This window comes from Lepidochelys olivacea (assembly GCF_965140295.1).
Source record: "Lepidochelys olivacea isolate rLepOli2 genome assembly, chromosome: 3".
NCBI classification, from domain to species: Eukaryota; Metazoa; Chordata; order Testudines; family Cheloniidae; genus Lepidochelys; species Lepidochelys olivacea.
The window spans coordinates 178,486,342-178,501,313 of NC_140413.1; the positions used below are offsets into that span (position 1 = coordinate 178,486,342).

At 43.8% G+C, this 14,972-nt stretch overlaps 1 protein-coding gene across 3 annotated transcripts in view; it reads left to right on the plus strand.

The window, feature by feature from the left end:
* The window catches only part of TTC7A (tetratricopeptide repeat domain 7A), a 276,049-nt gene that overhangs the window by 5,761 nt on the left and 255,316 nt on the right, over positions 1 to 14,972 (plus strand). The window contains exons 1-3 of one of the 3 annotated variants that reach the window (XM_084622481.1): positions 1,586 to 1,775; positions 7,146 to 7,309; positions 9,950 to 10,118. In XM_084622481.1, coding sequence (XP_084478607.1) covers positions 1,616 to 1,775; positions 7,146 to 7,309; positions 9,950 to 10,118 — 493 coding nt within the window. In that variant the 5' untranslated portion in view covers positions 1,586 to 1,615. Of the gene's footprint in view, positions 1 to 1,585; positions 1,776 to 7,145; positions 7,310 to 9,949; positions 10,119 to 10,910; positions 10,961 to 14,972 lie in introns of those variants that run through there. The other 2 variants (XM_084622482.1, XM_084622483.1) reach the window with 2 other exon arrangements.

Here is a 14,972-nt window from a genome sequence, read left to right on the forward strand (position 1 = left end):
CACCTACCACTTGTGATTGCTTTGCCAGTCCTCTCCCAGGAAAACGGGGAAGGAAGACATTTTAAGTGCTTTTATTTGTGAAATCCAGGTCAAAGAAGTATGCTCTGTACTTGGAATGGAAAGTGATGGAATTGTGATAGGATATAAGATATATAGAAATGAGCTTTTGCTGAGAATATATATATATATCCAAACAAGCACTAAAAGAGTTAAGAGGTGCACTAAAATTCTAGTCAAAACTTAAGGGAATAGAAATGTGAAAAACAGATTTGTGTGTGTGCGCACGTGCATGTCTTTTCTAGTACTGCAGAGCATACAAAAGCTTTGTTCTGGCACTGTCTCCTTCCCTAGAAGGAATGAAATTTAAGCACTTAGGTGAATGAAAAAATGAAACATTTCTTATTGTTTCATTTATGGTACACTGAGTACAATCAGTGTGGTTGGCATGATAAAAAACACAGGAGAAGACACAATCTGCCCAACAGAGAAGACAAACAGTTTAGACCATGCACTAGATTTCTAGAAGATGGATGTATTTAGCAGCAGCATCATTATGTGTATATGTAACATAAAACTTGCTTTGGATGATAACTAATACATTTTAAATGATTATTATTATGGATGCAAAGATTTCTAGTAGGAATTACCAGGTGAAAGGAAATAAAAAGAGTTGACCTCAAAGTCTGATGGATGAGTTCTGGTAGGAAGGAGTAGGGTCTAGCAAGCAAAGCAGAGCTCTGCAAGTTGAGAGAGATGGATTCTGTGCCCTGCCATACACTTGATGTGCAATCAGGAACAAGCCACCTAATCCTTTTGTCTCTGTTTCTGATATCATACTTACCTCACAGGGATGTTGCCAGGCTTTAATAAATTGATGTTTGTTAAACACACTGAAATCATCGGATGGAAAGCGCAGTAGAAGAGCAAAGCAATATTATTATTCCCTTCTCTTTGCCTCAGTTACCTCATCATTATGGAGATGCCTAGCTATTTTAGGATATTGATCCTCAGAGGGCTGTTGTTCTCTGAGCACTGCTCACTCCTCCTTTATCACACACTCCTTTCTTGAGTCCAGGGATTTACTTGAGGAATAAAAGGGAAGGAAGAGGAGCCAGCCTCCCAGGTCAGTAATAACAAGTCCTAGCGCTTGTTACGGTCCAAGTGCTAAGTAAGTGAAGTGGAGAGCGCCTTGGTAGGGTGGTTAGCAAATAGTAATACAAAGCAGAGCGGAAAGCAGACTAGGGTGACCAGCTAGCAAGTGTAAAAAATCGGGACTGGGGTGGGGGGTAATAGGTGGCTATATAAGAAAAAGTCCCCAATATCAGGACGCTCCCTATAAAATCAGGACATCTGGTCACCCTAAAGCAGAGGAGGAAAGGGGTGCGGACCGGTTGGGAGGCAAACCCCGGAGCTTTAAGTGAGGGTGTTTCCCCGCGGCGGGGACTGGGGGGCGCTGGCGAGGCGGAGGCTCGCAGGGTTGCAGCGAGAACTTCACTTCCCAGCATGCACCCGGCGCTCGCGGCACACGCTCAAGGCGCGGGGGGGGGGCGGCTCTTCCCCGGGCGCTGCCAGCCAGGGACTTCCCTCTTGCGGCAGCGGAGACGCCAACGCGAAGATGGCTGCCAAGGGCTCCCATTCGCACCTGAAGCTGGAGGGGGAGATCGAGAGGTGCCGGGCGGAGTGTCAGTGGGACAGGCTGCCCGAGCTGGTGAGGCAGCTGCTGCTGCCCGCGGCCAGCCCCCCGCGGAAAGGGGCCGGGGACGCGCAGGACTCCGGTGAGTGAGGCTGAGCGGGCGATCCCCGCCGGGCTCCCAGCTGCCCCTGCACCGGCGGTCTCGCCGGCCGGCCGGCCGAGCCCTGGAGCCAGCGGCGCTGCGGACCCGTGCCGAGCCCCGCCGCCCCGTCCCGCGGGCAGAGCAGGGCTGTGAAGCCAGCCTCCCCGGCTGCTTGGGCGCCGCCTGGCTCCTGTGGGCGTGCGCCCCAGCCCCGAGCGCCGACTGACCTTTCCTCGGCCCCTGAAACGGGCCGGGTCCTGGTGGGGCTCCCCAGCGGGCTGCTGATAGCACTGGGTTTTGTGGGATTTCCGCCCGCATTAGCGTACGTGTGTGGCGTTTGTCTCCTGCTTGCACAGAGTGATCTAAGGGGCTCTCTAGGGGTATCCCGACAACAAACCTGTGGCTTGTGTCTGTAACTACTATGTGTACAAAAAGAAAAGGAGGACTCGTGGCACCTCAGAGACTAACCAATTTATTTGAGCACGCGAAAGCTCATGCTCAAATAAATTGGCTAGTCTCTAGGGTGCTACAAGTCCTCCTTTTCTTTTTGCAAATACAGACTAACACGGCTGCTACTCTGAAACCTGTCACTATATATATATATATAATTTTGCCATGAACCACTAGCTCGCCAGTGTATTTAGCTGGTTTGATCAGGAAATGGCTAAATTGGGAATTGGAGAGTAGCTCATTGGAAGCTTTGACTCATGGCTGAGTCGAGATATGTCCTTTGCAAGCGGAGAAGTGGAGATCCACTTAGTTTTATAAACTAGAGCAAAAACATATATATTGCAGTAGTGCCTTAAGGCCACAACCAAGCTGGGCCTTGTTGTGCTAGGTGCTGTACAAACATACAATAAATGAAGTCCCTGCTCCAAAGAGGTTGAACAGGGATGGTTTTTAGCAGCTGGCCTGATCTCTTACTCATCCTATGGAAGGAAATTCTAGAGTGTGTGCTAAGGGTCTCACTCTTGAGCAGGGCAGACTGTCTCAAAACATGGAAGGAGGAAAAATACTCCCAGAAGAGTGAGTGCTTTTGTATGTAGTCATGCAATTACAATGATTCACCTGTCTTTGTAAAGCTGGTCGTGGTACTTGACAACAGGAGGAGCAGAGAGACCCAAAATGTGAACCTGCAAGAAGGAGAGACTAATCTGCAATCTTAAGGGAAATAATAATTTAAAAAAGCAAACAAAACTCATGGCAAAATTCAGCCTTCATTTATTCCTATGCACCACTGATGGAATTAGTGGGTTTTCATCGGTATAGCTCAGGGCGGAAATTGGTTTATCTAGCTCAGCAAGCATATACCTGTAAAAGATTTGCCCCTTTCTTTTTTCATGCTGCATATCTAAGTGGGGAGGAGACTAGTGACTGCTGGGATGATTCATTTTGTTTGAACACACATCCTGTTAAGATTTGCTCACCCAGAACCTTAGAGAATATCCAGAATGAACTCATCTGCAAACTGCTCTCTCTCTAGCATTTGGAAAGATTGTGTGGCTATGTTTATCTTGGCCACACTTTAGACCAAGGGTTCTTGGAACAAATTTTTTGGTGTTGGCTGCACTTACACTTTTTCCTAAAATTATTTATTTTTTCCTAAAGTTAATATGCGCACATATACATCAAAGTCATTGTAATTTATTTATGTAAGGTTTGGTTGGGTTTTTTTTGCAGACTCAATAATAAAAATCATGCACCATTATCTCTATTCTTTACCGGACCTAACAGAATAGAAATACAAATATGATGCTTTGCACATTCTTGTCTTTTTTATGATTGTTTCTTGTGCTTTTTTGGTAAAAGTCTGTATAACAATTCTGAAGTAAATTTAAAAATGCTTTTACATAATAGAAGTCTAAATAATAAGGAAAAACACATCTGGGTGGCTTGGGTCTGGGGAGGGGAGGGGACGGGACAGGAGACATGGCTGTGGCTGGCCCGGGGCTGCTTCGGGCAGGTTGGGGAGCTCAGGGTTTTAGCCAGCCCGGAGCTCCCTTGGATGAGTGGGCAGAGATCTTCTGGGCTTCGGCCAGCCTGGGCCTCCTCCCGGCAGGTGTCGGGGGGGCGGGTCTCAGCCAGTCCAGGGCTCCTCTGGTCGTGGGGGAAGGGGTGCTCAGGGCTTCTCTGGGCGGGGGGCTTGTGGCTCCAGGCGTAGGGGGTCTCGGGGCTCCAGCTGCCGAGGGTGGGAGTGCAGGCAGAAGGGGTGAAGTCGGGGGCTAGCCTCCCCAAAGTGGGGCTCCACCCACTGCCTATGCACCCACTTCTCACCCGCCACTTGCCTCCTCACTCCCCTGCCACAGACACCCCCTGCCCACCGTGAGAACTCTTGCTCGCTGGTGGCTCCCACTCCCCCTGCTCTCAGCCGGACCCCCACCCACCCTCCTCACTCCATCCCTGCTTGAAGCCAGACCCCCACCCGCCCTCCTCACCCTGCTGCTGGCTTGCCATTCGCCTCCTCACCCCACCCCTTCTCACCTCCTGCCTCCCCACCCCACTCCTGTGTGCGTGTGTGTGTTTGCAAGTTTGGGGCCAAAGTGATTTTTATGCTCATTGTTCTTTGATACCTCCTTTGTAAGAGTTACAGCAAAATCTGTATATCTGAGACCTCTTCCTCGATCTTCAGCCTGCTAGTTATCTGGGCTCAGATACTACCTGCCATCGATTCGTAAATAGATAGATGATCTGGTCTCTGTTGTGACGGGGTCTAAACTGTGGAGGTCTCGACCCCTGAAATCCATCTCATTCCACCACACCTGAAAAAAAATCTATGAAAGTGTGACCACTGTGGGCGTTATATTTGTTTTCTCCCTTCTTTCTGGACCCTCTTAGATCATTTTATTTCTTATGTTTATAGAGGATGCTCTCTTATTTAAATGTATCATGTGGTGTTATGATGTTCTGATGCCCTCCACCCCAACCAAAGCAGTCAAGGTAGTGTAAGTTCTAAATAGCAATTATATTTTTATTATCTCTTTCCTGCCAATGTTTTCATCCCATTGACAGGACACACTGCTTTGTTATCAAATTGTTCATGGGTGGAGCGCTGGGCTACTTTATTAACACCGTAGTAGACAAAGATTTTGGAATTTGTAAGGATAAGTAAATGATCTGATCTAGACTCTTGCTAAAAATGACTTCTTTTTTTAAGAAACCAAACAAAATGGACCTGATCCTGTGACTTGATACTGGTACCGCTGTTGAAGTTGATGGGACTATTTGTGTGAGTAAAGTTACTCGCATGCAAAAGTGTCTGCAGGATGGGGCCATAGAGTTCTTCAAAGGCAGTGTCTTTTTGAGCAAGGAAATTGTTTGATGTATTTGGGCTTGTTTTCACAACTGCAATTCTTTAAAAATATATTTTGTTTGGATGTAGAATTAGTAAGACTACAGGCTCCAGCCCTGCAGTTCAATCTGTGTTGCAGACCTTTGTGCCCATGTGGAGCTGCACTGATTTCACTGGGGCTTTGCACAGGCACAAGGGTTCACTGTGTGGCTCTGATAACAGGTGTCAGGGCCAGAATCAGTGGTGAGATTTTTTTTTAATGTATTTTTTACTTAAAGGGATAATGTCAGGTTTCATCAGTTTAAAAATTGTCTCCTGCCAAGACATTGTCACTTGGTAGTTATGAAGGAGAAAATCTCTAGTTTCATTTCTCTGACTAAAGAATGAATCAGTTCCAGAGGTACAGCACTTTTCAGTGGTCCTATGGTAACAAGGGAGTGTCCCTGCAATGTGAAAAACGTTCTGTAAAGAAAAAATTCTAATATCATGCCTCTGTAGTGTTTTTATAAACTGCAGTGTCAGGATGGAATTTTTGTAAAATGCTGTGGCAGTTTTTGTGTATAAGTACAGTATGTGTGTGTGTGTGTGTGAGATATACTTTTATTTACTATTTTTATATATATATATATTTACTGTCTATTTTTTGTGTGTTTATATATTTCTGTGGTTTTGTAAAGTAATGTACTGACTTTACTGAATGTAAAATGACAATGTGTAGTGACGTGAAGTCTTCTTACACTGCTGGGGAAAATATGTGTGAGCATGCTAAGTAACTCTGATTATTAGGACCTGATTATTAAAAATGTGCATGTAATTGCGACCCTAATATATAAAAGTATTTACTGTGATTGTTCAAACAAATTAGGTAATTGTGCGTTCACAAAAGGGCAGTTATGTATCTAATTGGCTTTTTGCAGATGCAGTAACCGCATTCACAAATTAAGAAAGCAACTGAATATGCTTTGTAAAAAAGAAAAACAAAACACCCAAGAAAACTCGGTCTTAATGTCAGATTGGTTTCTATTTTTCTGTGTAGCAAAAATATCATATCTGTAATACTATTAGTGTTTTAAAAATTGTCTTGTAAATTAAAAATATTAAATAAAAAAAAGATTTGTTCCTGCATTCTCTGTGTATTGAAGATTCCCTAGATTTGGAATTTTAAGTGCACATGCAATGCAGGCTTGGGCCTTTGATTTATATATGAACAATGTAAAGGTTTGACCCTTAAATATTAACATGAGATCTTACTAACATTAACGCTTACTTCTGTGAGTAATCTCAATGATTTATTTATTCTGCAAACACCGTGGAATGTGAGATACTTGACTCATATGAACAGTCATGTTGAATGAAGCTACTAAGACTATTTGTAAATTATTCATGTGCGTAACTGTTCACAGGATGGGATCTTACATTTGGTAATAAGAGTTATGCTTGCACTAATTATTTTGCAGAATCAAGCTCCAAACTTGTCTTTAGTTTAACTGTGGGATTTAGTGGGGTTTTTTGTTTGTTTGGTTCTTTTACTTTATTTTTACAAAAAAAAATTGTTTTTGACATATCTGAAACTTGGCATACAGATCTCAACCAATTTTCTACAGCCAGGGTCCTGATTTAGCAAAGCACTTGCACATATAATACATGCTTGTACATATGTAAAATTAAGCATGTATTTAGGTGCTATGCTGAATTTTGCCCTAAATTATTAGCCCTTCAAAATTTCCACTGTGAAACCCTGTTTTCAACAGCTGAATTAGTGATGGCAATATAGTGAAGTCTGCTACAAAAGTAAATGCCCCCCACTTGAAAAGATAGCTACAGATGAAAATGGAAAAAAAGTTTTGCCTTTTTTCCTCTTTTTTCCTCTTTTTTTTTTTTTGTAGGAAACTAACATGTCCAATAAGCAGAAGAATCCTCAGTCTCTTTATAGTCTAATATCTTCCTGTACTTACATTTGAACCCCTTAGATAAGGGTAATATTATACAGTTGGACAAGATACTGTTTGTTTTTCTATCCTACGATAGATGGGAATACAGCACTACGTGACTTCTCTTATTCCTTCTTCTGTGTCTTTCAGTGGACTATGGGAATCTGCTGCTCGCAGAGGCCCTTCTGGAGCAGTGTTTAAAGGAAAACCTTGCCAAAATAAAGGACTCCATTCCATTAATGGAAAAGAATGAGCCAAAAATGAGTAAAGCCAAAAAGTATTTGACCGGTATTCTAAACAGAGGAAAATTACTAGTAAGTACTCTCAGTAGACGCAAATCGTTATCATGTTGATGCTACTGTGGTATAGTTGTTAGACAGAAATACAAAACATCTGCATCATTTATCTGTGGCCACCTGTTTCTTACACACAGTTCTGTGCTTCTTAACATGTCATTAATGTCCCATTCGTTATTTCTTTGCGGTATCTTCAGTTGGAAGAATCCCTTTTTTGGAGTACTAGAGTAAATTATATGCTCCTTTACTGATACACATTAATTTTTTTCTGGCAATCGTTTGAAAAGAGTTGGCTGAGAGGATAGGAATTTGCTACATTATGGGACACATCATGCTTATACAACTTGCTTTGAAGGATTGAAAAAAAACATAGTCTGAAATCCTGGACTTGCTTCAATCTGTTTAAGGGCCTGATCTTGTGAATGTTGCAGAAGGCCCTCATTTTGCATTTATTTCAATGTATTTGTAGATACTTGGGCCAAGATTTTCAAAAGTGACTGGTGCTTTCCCTCTTATTAGTTATTTAGGTTTCAGTGCCTAGGTACTTGCAATGTCATCATCCTGTTAGACTCTGTGGATGAACAGAGAACTTTCTGAGGAAAATGGGGAGACAAGATTTAAATTTCAATGTAAAAATCCAAGAAGTTAAAAGCAAAACAAAGAAACAAAATCCTCAGACCTTCTGAGCCTTGTTTATACATCAGAGACACAATGGAGGTCACAAACCAATTATTGTTCTTTTGCAGGGCACTTACATTTCCAATAGGCCACATAAACTGACCATGTATTAGACTTGCCCCTCCTCATTGTTACTATGTGCACACTGTAGTGGGGTACAGAGGGGTCCTGCATTCACTGTGGTCCAGAGCTACTTGGGGAGTGAGGAGCATAAACAAATTAGCTCCTCACGTTTCCCCATCAGGCATGCATATCCCTGGCCCTGTTTTCCCCGGGGGGGCTGCAGGAGGCACATAGTTGCTGTGATTCTGGGGCTGCACTATTCCCTGTGTCACGCCAGCTGGGATAGGGAAAGAAGGCTGGAAATGGATTTCTGTTCTTTAATTTGAAAAGAGGAAACTGTACCTCATTTGGGGGTCACTGGGGGCATCCCTGTAGTGGGCTTGCCACGGGGCAGATGGAGCAGTGCCCCACTAGAAAAAATAGAAACAAATCCTGTGTAAAATCAGTGACGCTGTCCCAGTTCTGTATGCCGTCCACAACTGCTAGTGCAATAGAATAGCTCTACCAGATCCATGTGAGGGTATCAACTCTGGTGCCCCCATGTTGTAGGTTCCAGAACAGGGCTTCAGAGCAGTTTTTAACACTTTATTACCCACTGATCTCAGACTTGAAAGCATGAGCCTAAGGCTGGAGTCTTTGTCCACCAACTGTGTTCCACGCCTAGCTTTTGAGAGTTAACTACAGGGGAAGCCAGCAGTATTGAGACTAAAAATATAATCATAGAAATGTAATGCTGAAAGGGACTTCAAGAGGTCATCAGGGCCAGCCCCCTGTGCTGTGGCAGGACCAAGTACAGTAACTCCTCACTTAAAGTTGTCCCTGTTAACATTGTTTTATTGTTATGTTGCTGATCAATTAGGGAACACGCTCGTTTAAAGTTGCGCAATGCTCCCTTATAATGTTGTTTGGCAGCCACCTGCTTTGTCCACTGCTTGCAGGAAGAGCAGCCCTAGTTGCAGCTCGCTGGTTGGGGTTTGGAACCAGAGTGGACCGGCAGCCCCCCACATCAGCTCCCCGCTCCGCTAAGTTCCCTGTACAGCAGCCACCCAGCAGGCTATCAATTACCGGCAGTTCAGCTGTCCCTCCCCCCACTGCCATGTGCTGCTCCTGCCCTCTGCCTTGGAGCTGCTCCCTGGAGCCTCCTGCTTGCTGGGGGGTGGGGGGGTAGGGCTAATGTCAGGGTGTCCCCCCTGCTCCTGCACCCCACTTACCCCATCTTCCATAGAGCAGGGGGACACACAACAGGGCTCAGGACAGAGGGAGCTTGCTGCTCAGCTTGCTGATCTACTTACACAAGCAGTGTACTTAGAGTGGAGTCAGCGTACTTAAAGGAGCAATGCGCATCTCTCTCTCACACAGGGTGTGTGTCTCTGTCTTTGTCTGCCATGCTGTCTCCCCTCCCTCCATTTGTGCTGCCTTGTAGAGTATGAGGCTACTTTAACAACAATGAAGTAACCCTTGAGGGCTCAGCCAATTGCTAGTTCATCATTTAGCAGTAAGGCATTCCCTGGGAAATATCCCACCCTCTGACTTCATCATCTCAACCAAACTTCACAATCATCATCGCTGTGTACCATTATTAAATTGTTTGTTTCTGTGTGTGTGTGTGTATGTATGTGTGTATATATGTGTATCTGTAATATAGTCTTTTGTCTGGTGAAAAAAATTTCCCTGGAACCTAACCCCCCCCCATTTACATTAATTCTTATGGGGCAATTGGATTCGCTTAACATCATTTCACTTAAAGTCACATTTTTCAGGAACATAACTACGTTAAACAAGGAGTTACTATAGACCTAGAGTATTCCTAACAGATGTTCTTGATTTTTTGCTTTATGTCTAGCACACAGTTTTCTCTGAGGTAATGCTGTTTTGCTGTCCACGTATCTCACCACAGAAAAACCTTTATTTTTCCAGCCTAAATATATGACTGAAGCAGTGTTGATCCTTGGGAAGCTCCATTATGTGGAAGGATCCTACAGGGATGCAGTCAGCATGTATGCCAGAACAAGAATTGATGACATCTCCATAGAAAATGAACCTTTGTACCATCTGCGCCTGGTGACTGAAGCATTTGTTATCAAAGGTAATGGGTTGTAAATGTAGCTTAGAAGTAGTTATGTATTTAGGCTGGGATTTTCAAAAGCGCTCAGCACTGGCCTCACTGTGCTCCCACTTAAGTCAGAGGGAGTCTTGCCACTCATTTTAGTGGCAGCAGAGTTAAGATATGCTGAACACTCTTTTGAAAATTCCACCGGTAATGCCTATCTAGTTTAAAATATACATCTACGTAGATATTACAGAATCTTAGTCCATACATTGTAAACGTGACTGACTTACAAAAAGAGGTTAGGAAATATTAGAGCAGGTAAGGAATGTTGTAGTAATAGCGGCCTTGATTCAGCAATGCATTTAAAGTTTAAATTAAGTGTATATTTGAGTGCTTTGCTGAATTGGGGGCCTATGGTTTTCTTTAGAAGGAAGGAAAGGACATATACGCACAAACTTTGAGGGACCTACATAAAATAGTCAATACAACCTCTCCAGATTTTAAACTGTGAAGTGACATGTGTTTTCAAGGTGGCTACCATAGTGTTGCAATGTATGCCACATACTATCAGATCTCTTATGTACAAACAGTAGTCTCTCCTTTTTTTCTTTATTTTGTTTTAATTATACAGATCGGTTTGAGAGACCTTATTGAAAACAGCACCTACAATTAGCAAAACTGCATGTAATTTTTGAAAGTGAAAAAAACTGACTGATGAAAACAAACAAACCCTGTAATCTTCTCCTTTAGTTGCTTTCAGTTCTTTTATAAATGTTGCTAAAATATTGCTATCTGTCTACTGCTTTCTACTCTTTTCAGCATTTCCGCCAGCTTGTTAGGTGAATGAGAACTCTGTGATGATCAGATATCCTCAACTGGTATGTAAAAAGAAAAAACAAACCAACCCAAACCCTGTTTGAATGTGCCGTTAGCACTGATAATAATTTGGATGTGTTTCATGATCTCACACAGTCACAGCATTCTGCTTTTTAAAAACCTGTTTGTGGTGCTTCTTTGCTGGCTTTGGGTTTCTTTTCTGTGGGCATTGGATGAGTCTGCTGTGGTAGTGAGCTTTTATGTATTGTAACTGATTTGATTGGTAATTTGCACTTACTCCTTTTGTTGAGACAGGCGGGGAGGACTGGTGAAAGCTACCGATATGTGTATTAGCAGTGTGTCCCAAGAGCCACTAAGGGCCCAATGTAAAGCCCTTTGAACTCCATTAAGTCTTTCCATTGACTTCAGTGGGCATTTGATCAGGCCTTATATTAGCTACGTAAGTTATTGTAATGTGTGCATATAAACATACCAAAAAGCATTGCTTCTTAGGGCCCGAGCCAATGAGGTGGTGTATCCCCATCCCCTGCTGATGCCACAGGAAGCTGAGGTAGGTTTGTGCCTTGCTGGATCAGGTCCTGTCTCTTGCTAATGTTTCATGTTTGTAAGAATGAAGGATTCATGATGGTGTTTTTTTCCTTGTGGTTTGGTGTGTGTGTGTGTGTGTGTGTGTGTGTGTGAAATTCAAGAAACATGTCACCTGTGCTGCGTCATCTCCACTATTCTCATTTTCCCCTCTGACTTATGAGATTAGTCTAGAAGCCAGGAGCATGTAGGCCTCTCAGAATTCAGTTCTGTTCTTTCATCATAAGTTTCTGACAGAAAAAAGAATCCTGCTTGAGACTTAGCCCAGCTAAATTTGTTGAGAAAACACAGCTTTCCCACTTTCTGTTATTCTGATGATGATGAATTATTTGTATTACTAGTATTTTTGTACTTGCTTACAGAGCAATGAAACCCTCTTATATTTATGTAGCAGTATGCATAAAATTATACAACAGTAAGTTTCTGCATGGACTCATTCTGCAGAGCAGAATAAGGGGAGTCATCCTTTATTTAAAAACAAACAAACAAGCCTGTAGCTCCAAAACAAAGTTTACTGGATGTTTTTTCTTCCGTTTGCAACTCTCTGGACATAAATGGCCAGATCTTCAGTTGTTTGTTAATTGGCTTAATTCCATTAACTTCAATGGAACTACTCCTCAACTGGTTTAAATTGGATCTGGTCCAAAGTAATTTTCAGTTAGCTCTGACCATAGGTCCTTGCTTATTGTGAAAACTGGTTTAGAAAACAATCCAAATCGGTCTGAACCCACAAAGTCTTCCTTTCGGAATAGAATCTACCCTACCTTTTTTTTTTTTTTTTTTTTTTGAAGGTTTGGATGAGGCATTAAATCAGTCAGTCACTTTCCCTTTCCACCCAGAACTCATTACATAGTCAAGAAAACATCCTTTATTAACAACTTCTTTTAAAGATGACCCTACAGCACCACTGCTTTTATTGTTTGGGGCCAAGTCTACACCAGCAGAGTTTTTTTCACCGAAAGTTTTGTCAACGATCAAAAAGCACTTAAAAGAAAATAGTTATTGCATGTTCACCCTGTCTTCCTCTGTTGGCAGAGCGTGTCCACACTTGGGGCAGTAGCATCGACAGTGAGAGCAAAACACTGTGGGTAGATATCCCACGGTTCAGCTCTCCACCTTCTGCTGCATCTTGTGGAAAGGAAGAGTGGATCGCAGTGCATCATGGGTCAGGGCTCAATGTCCCATGATGCATTGCTTTCTGTCCCAGGAGTCCATGTTCTTCCATCTTCAGTTTGCAGCATTTTTCAACGTCCCTTGTTTTCTGCTCGCCCCACCAACTGTGTCTGAAAGAATGGATCCTGCACTGCAGTCAAATTCTCTGCTTGCTGTCAGTAACACATCACAAATTGCAGTGCAGTTAATCGTGAAGTTCTGAACTCAATGGGATTCACAGTTGTGTGACATGCTATCTGACATCAGTAGGAGCAACATGAGATTACTTCTGGCATTCATGGAGCACCTGCACACAGTGTATTGTTGCCTTTGGGCTCAGGAACTTAGCACTGAGTGGTGAGATGGCATCGTTATGCAGGTCTGGGATGATGAGTAGTGGCTGCAGAACTTTAGGATGAGAAAAGCCACCTTCCTGGAACTGTGTGCTGAGCTTGTCTCAGTCCTGCGGCACAGGGATGCCCAAATGAGAGCTACCCTCTCAGTGGAGAAGCGTATGGCAATTGCAGTGTGGAAGCTGGGGCGACTCCAAACTGCTACTGGTTGGTCGCAAATCAGTTTGGAGTTGGGAAGTCGACTGTTGGAGCTGCGTTAATGCAAGTGTGCCAGGCTATTAATCACATCCTGCTACGAAGGACCGTGACTCTTGGTAATGTATGTGAAATAGCGGATGGCTTTGCAGAAATGGGTTTCCCTAACTGCGGAGGGGCAACAGATGGCACGCATATTCCAATTTTGGCACCGGACCACCTGGTGACAGCGTAGGCGCTAGTGGACCACTGCAGGTGTTTCACTGACATCAATGTGGGGTGGTCTGGAAAGGTGCATGACACATATATATATTTAGAAACATCGGCCTGTACAGAATGCTGCAGGCGTGGGCTTTCTTTCCAGACCAGAAGATTACAGTAGGCGATGTTGAAATGCCCATAGTGATCTTGGGAGACCCGGCATACCACTTAATGCCATGGCTCATGAAGCCTTACACGGGAAACCTAGATAGCTGTAAGGAGGATTCAACAATAGGTTGAGTAGGTGCAGGATAACCTTGGAATGTGCATTTGGTAGATGAAAGGTGTGCTCGTGATGCCTTGAAGGTTAGACCTCAATGAGGATAATATTCCCATGGTTGTTGCCACATGTTGCACGTTGCCCAATATTTGTTAAGTGTGACAAAGTTCCTCCTCTGCCTCGGTGGGTCCTGCGCTTATTGGCAGATTTAGTTGCCTCAGAGATTCACGGCAGCCCTCAGTTTGGACACTTTTGCTAGTGGCTCAAACCTGCCGTTCACTTAGTGTTAGCCGACGGCCAAGGATGTTTGGTGAGGTGCCAGCTATGCCCGTTTATACCATCCGTGACTTTAACCGCTAGGACGCACTGTCCCTTCGCGGTGGGCAGCCCGGGCTAGGCTGACGGATGCCCCAAGGTCCTAACCACCCGTGACTTTAACTGCTAGAGCTCAGAGCTCCTTCGCAGCGGGCAGTCAATACTGACTGACAGGTGCCCCAATGGCAGCACTAAGAGCCTCTCCACACCCGTGACTTTAACTGCTAGAGCTCAGAGCTCCTTCGCAGCGGGCAGCCAGGATTGACTGACAGGTGCCCCAAGAGTTTGCCCCGTGGAGGCGGCACAACTCAACGCTAGGCTCTTAGTACTCTCACCTAATGGCCAGGCTTTAGAGCCAAAACGGCTGAGGTTCTTTAATTGTGTTGGCTGCTTTACAGTAAACCAGAGAAAACAAGTCAGGCTAATGCATAAATGGTTACCAAAATTTATTAAGCTAGATTCTAATCATGTGGTTACAAAATTGCTAGTGCCTACTTATTTAAATGTAGAGATGTTACACACACAAACAAGTTACAAAACTGGAGCCACAATCCCAAAGAAAGAAAACAAAGTATAGAGCTCTATTTCAAAATGTGTACGCTAAAGATAGGAGATCAGGTGTGGGTGCTTCTTACCCTCCTTGCATCTCTCGATTCCAGCGGTGCCAAGCCAGGATCGGTCACTCAATTCCGCGGAAAGACGAATAAGGGACAAGGCGTAGGGACCCTCTTAGCTGCAGAAGCCTTGGGAGGCTGTCACTTATCTGACCAGCAGATAGATAGTGAAAAGCACTCAAAAATCATGGTGCTGTAGGTCCCCTACTTATACCTCTGTACTCCTTTATTCTCTTTCTCCTTTCTTATGCCAAATTGAGGCTGGTCTGTCTGGGTGATGCCAGCTTTCGCAAGAGTAGTTTACACTTGCAAGGGAGAGAAACAATAAGTGTCGACTACTGGACATTTCTTTTATTAG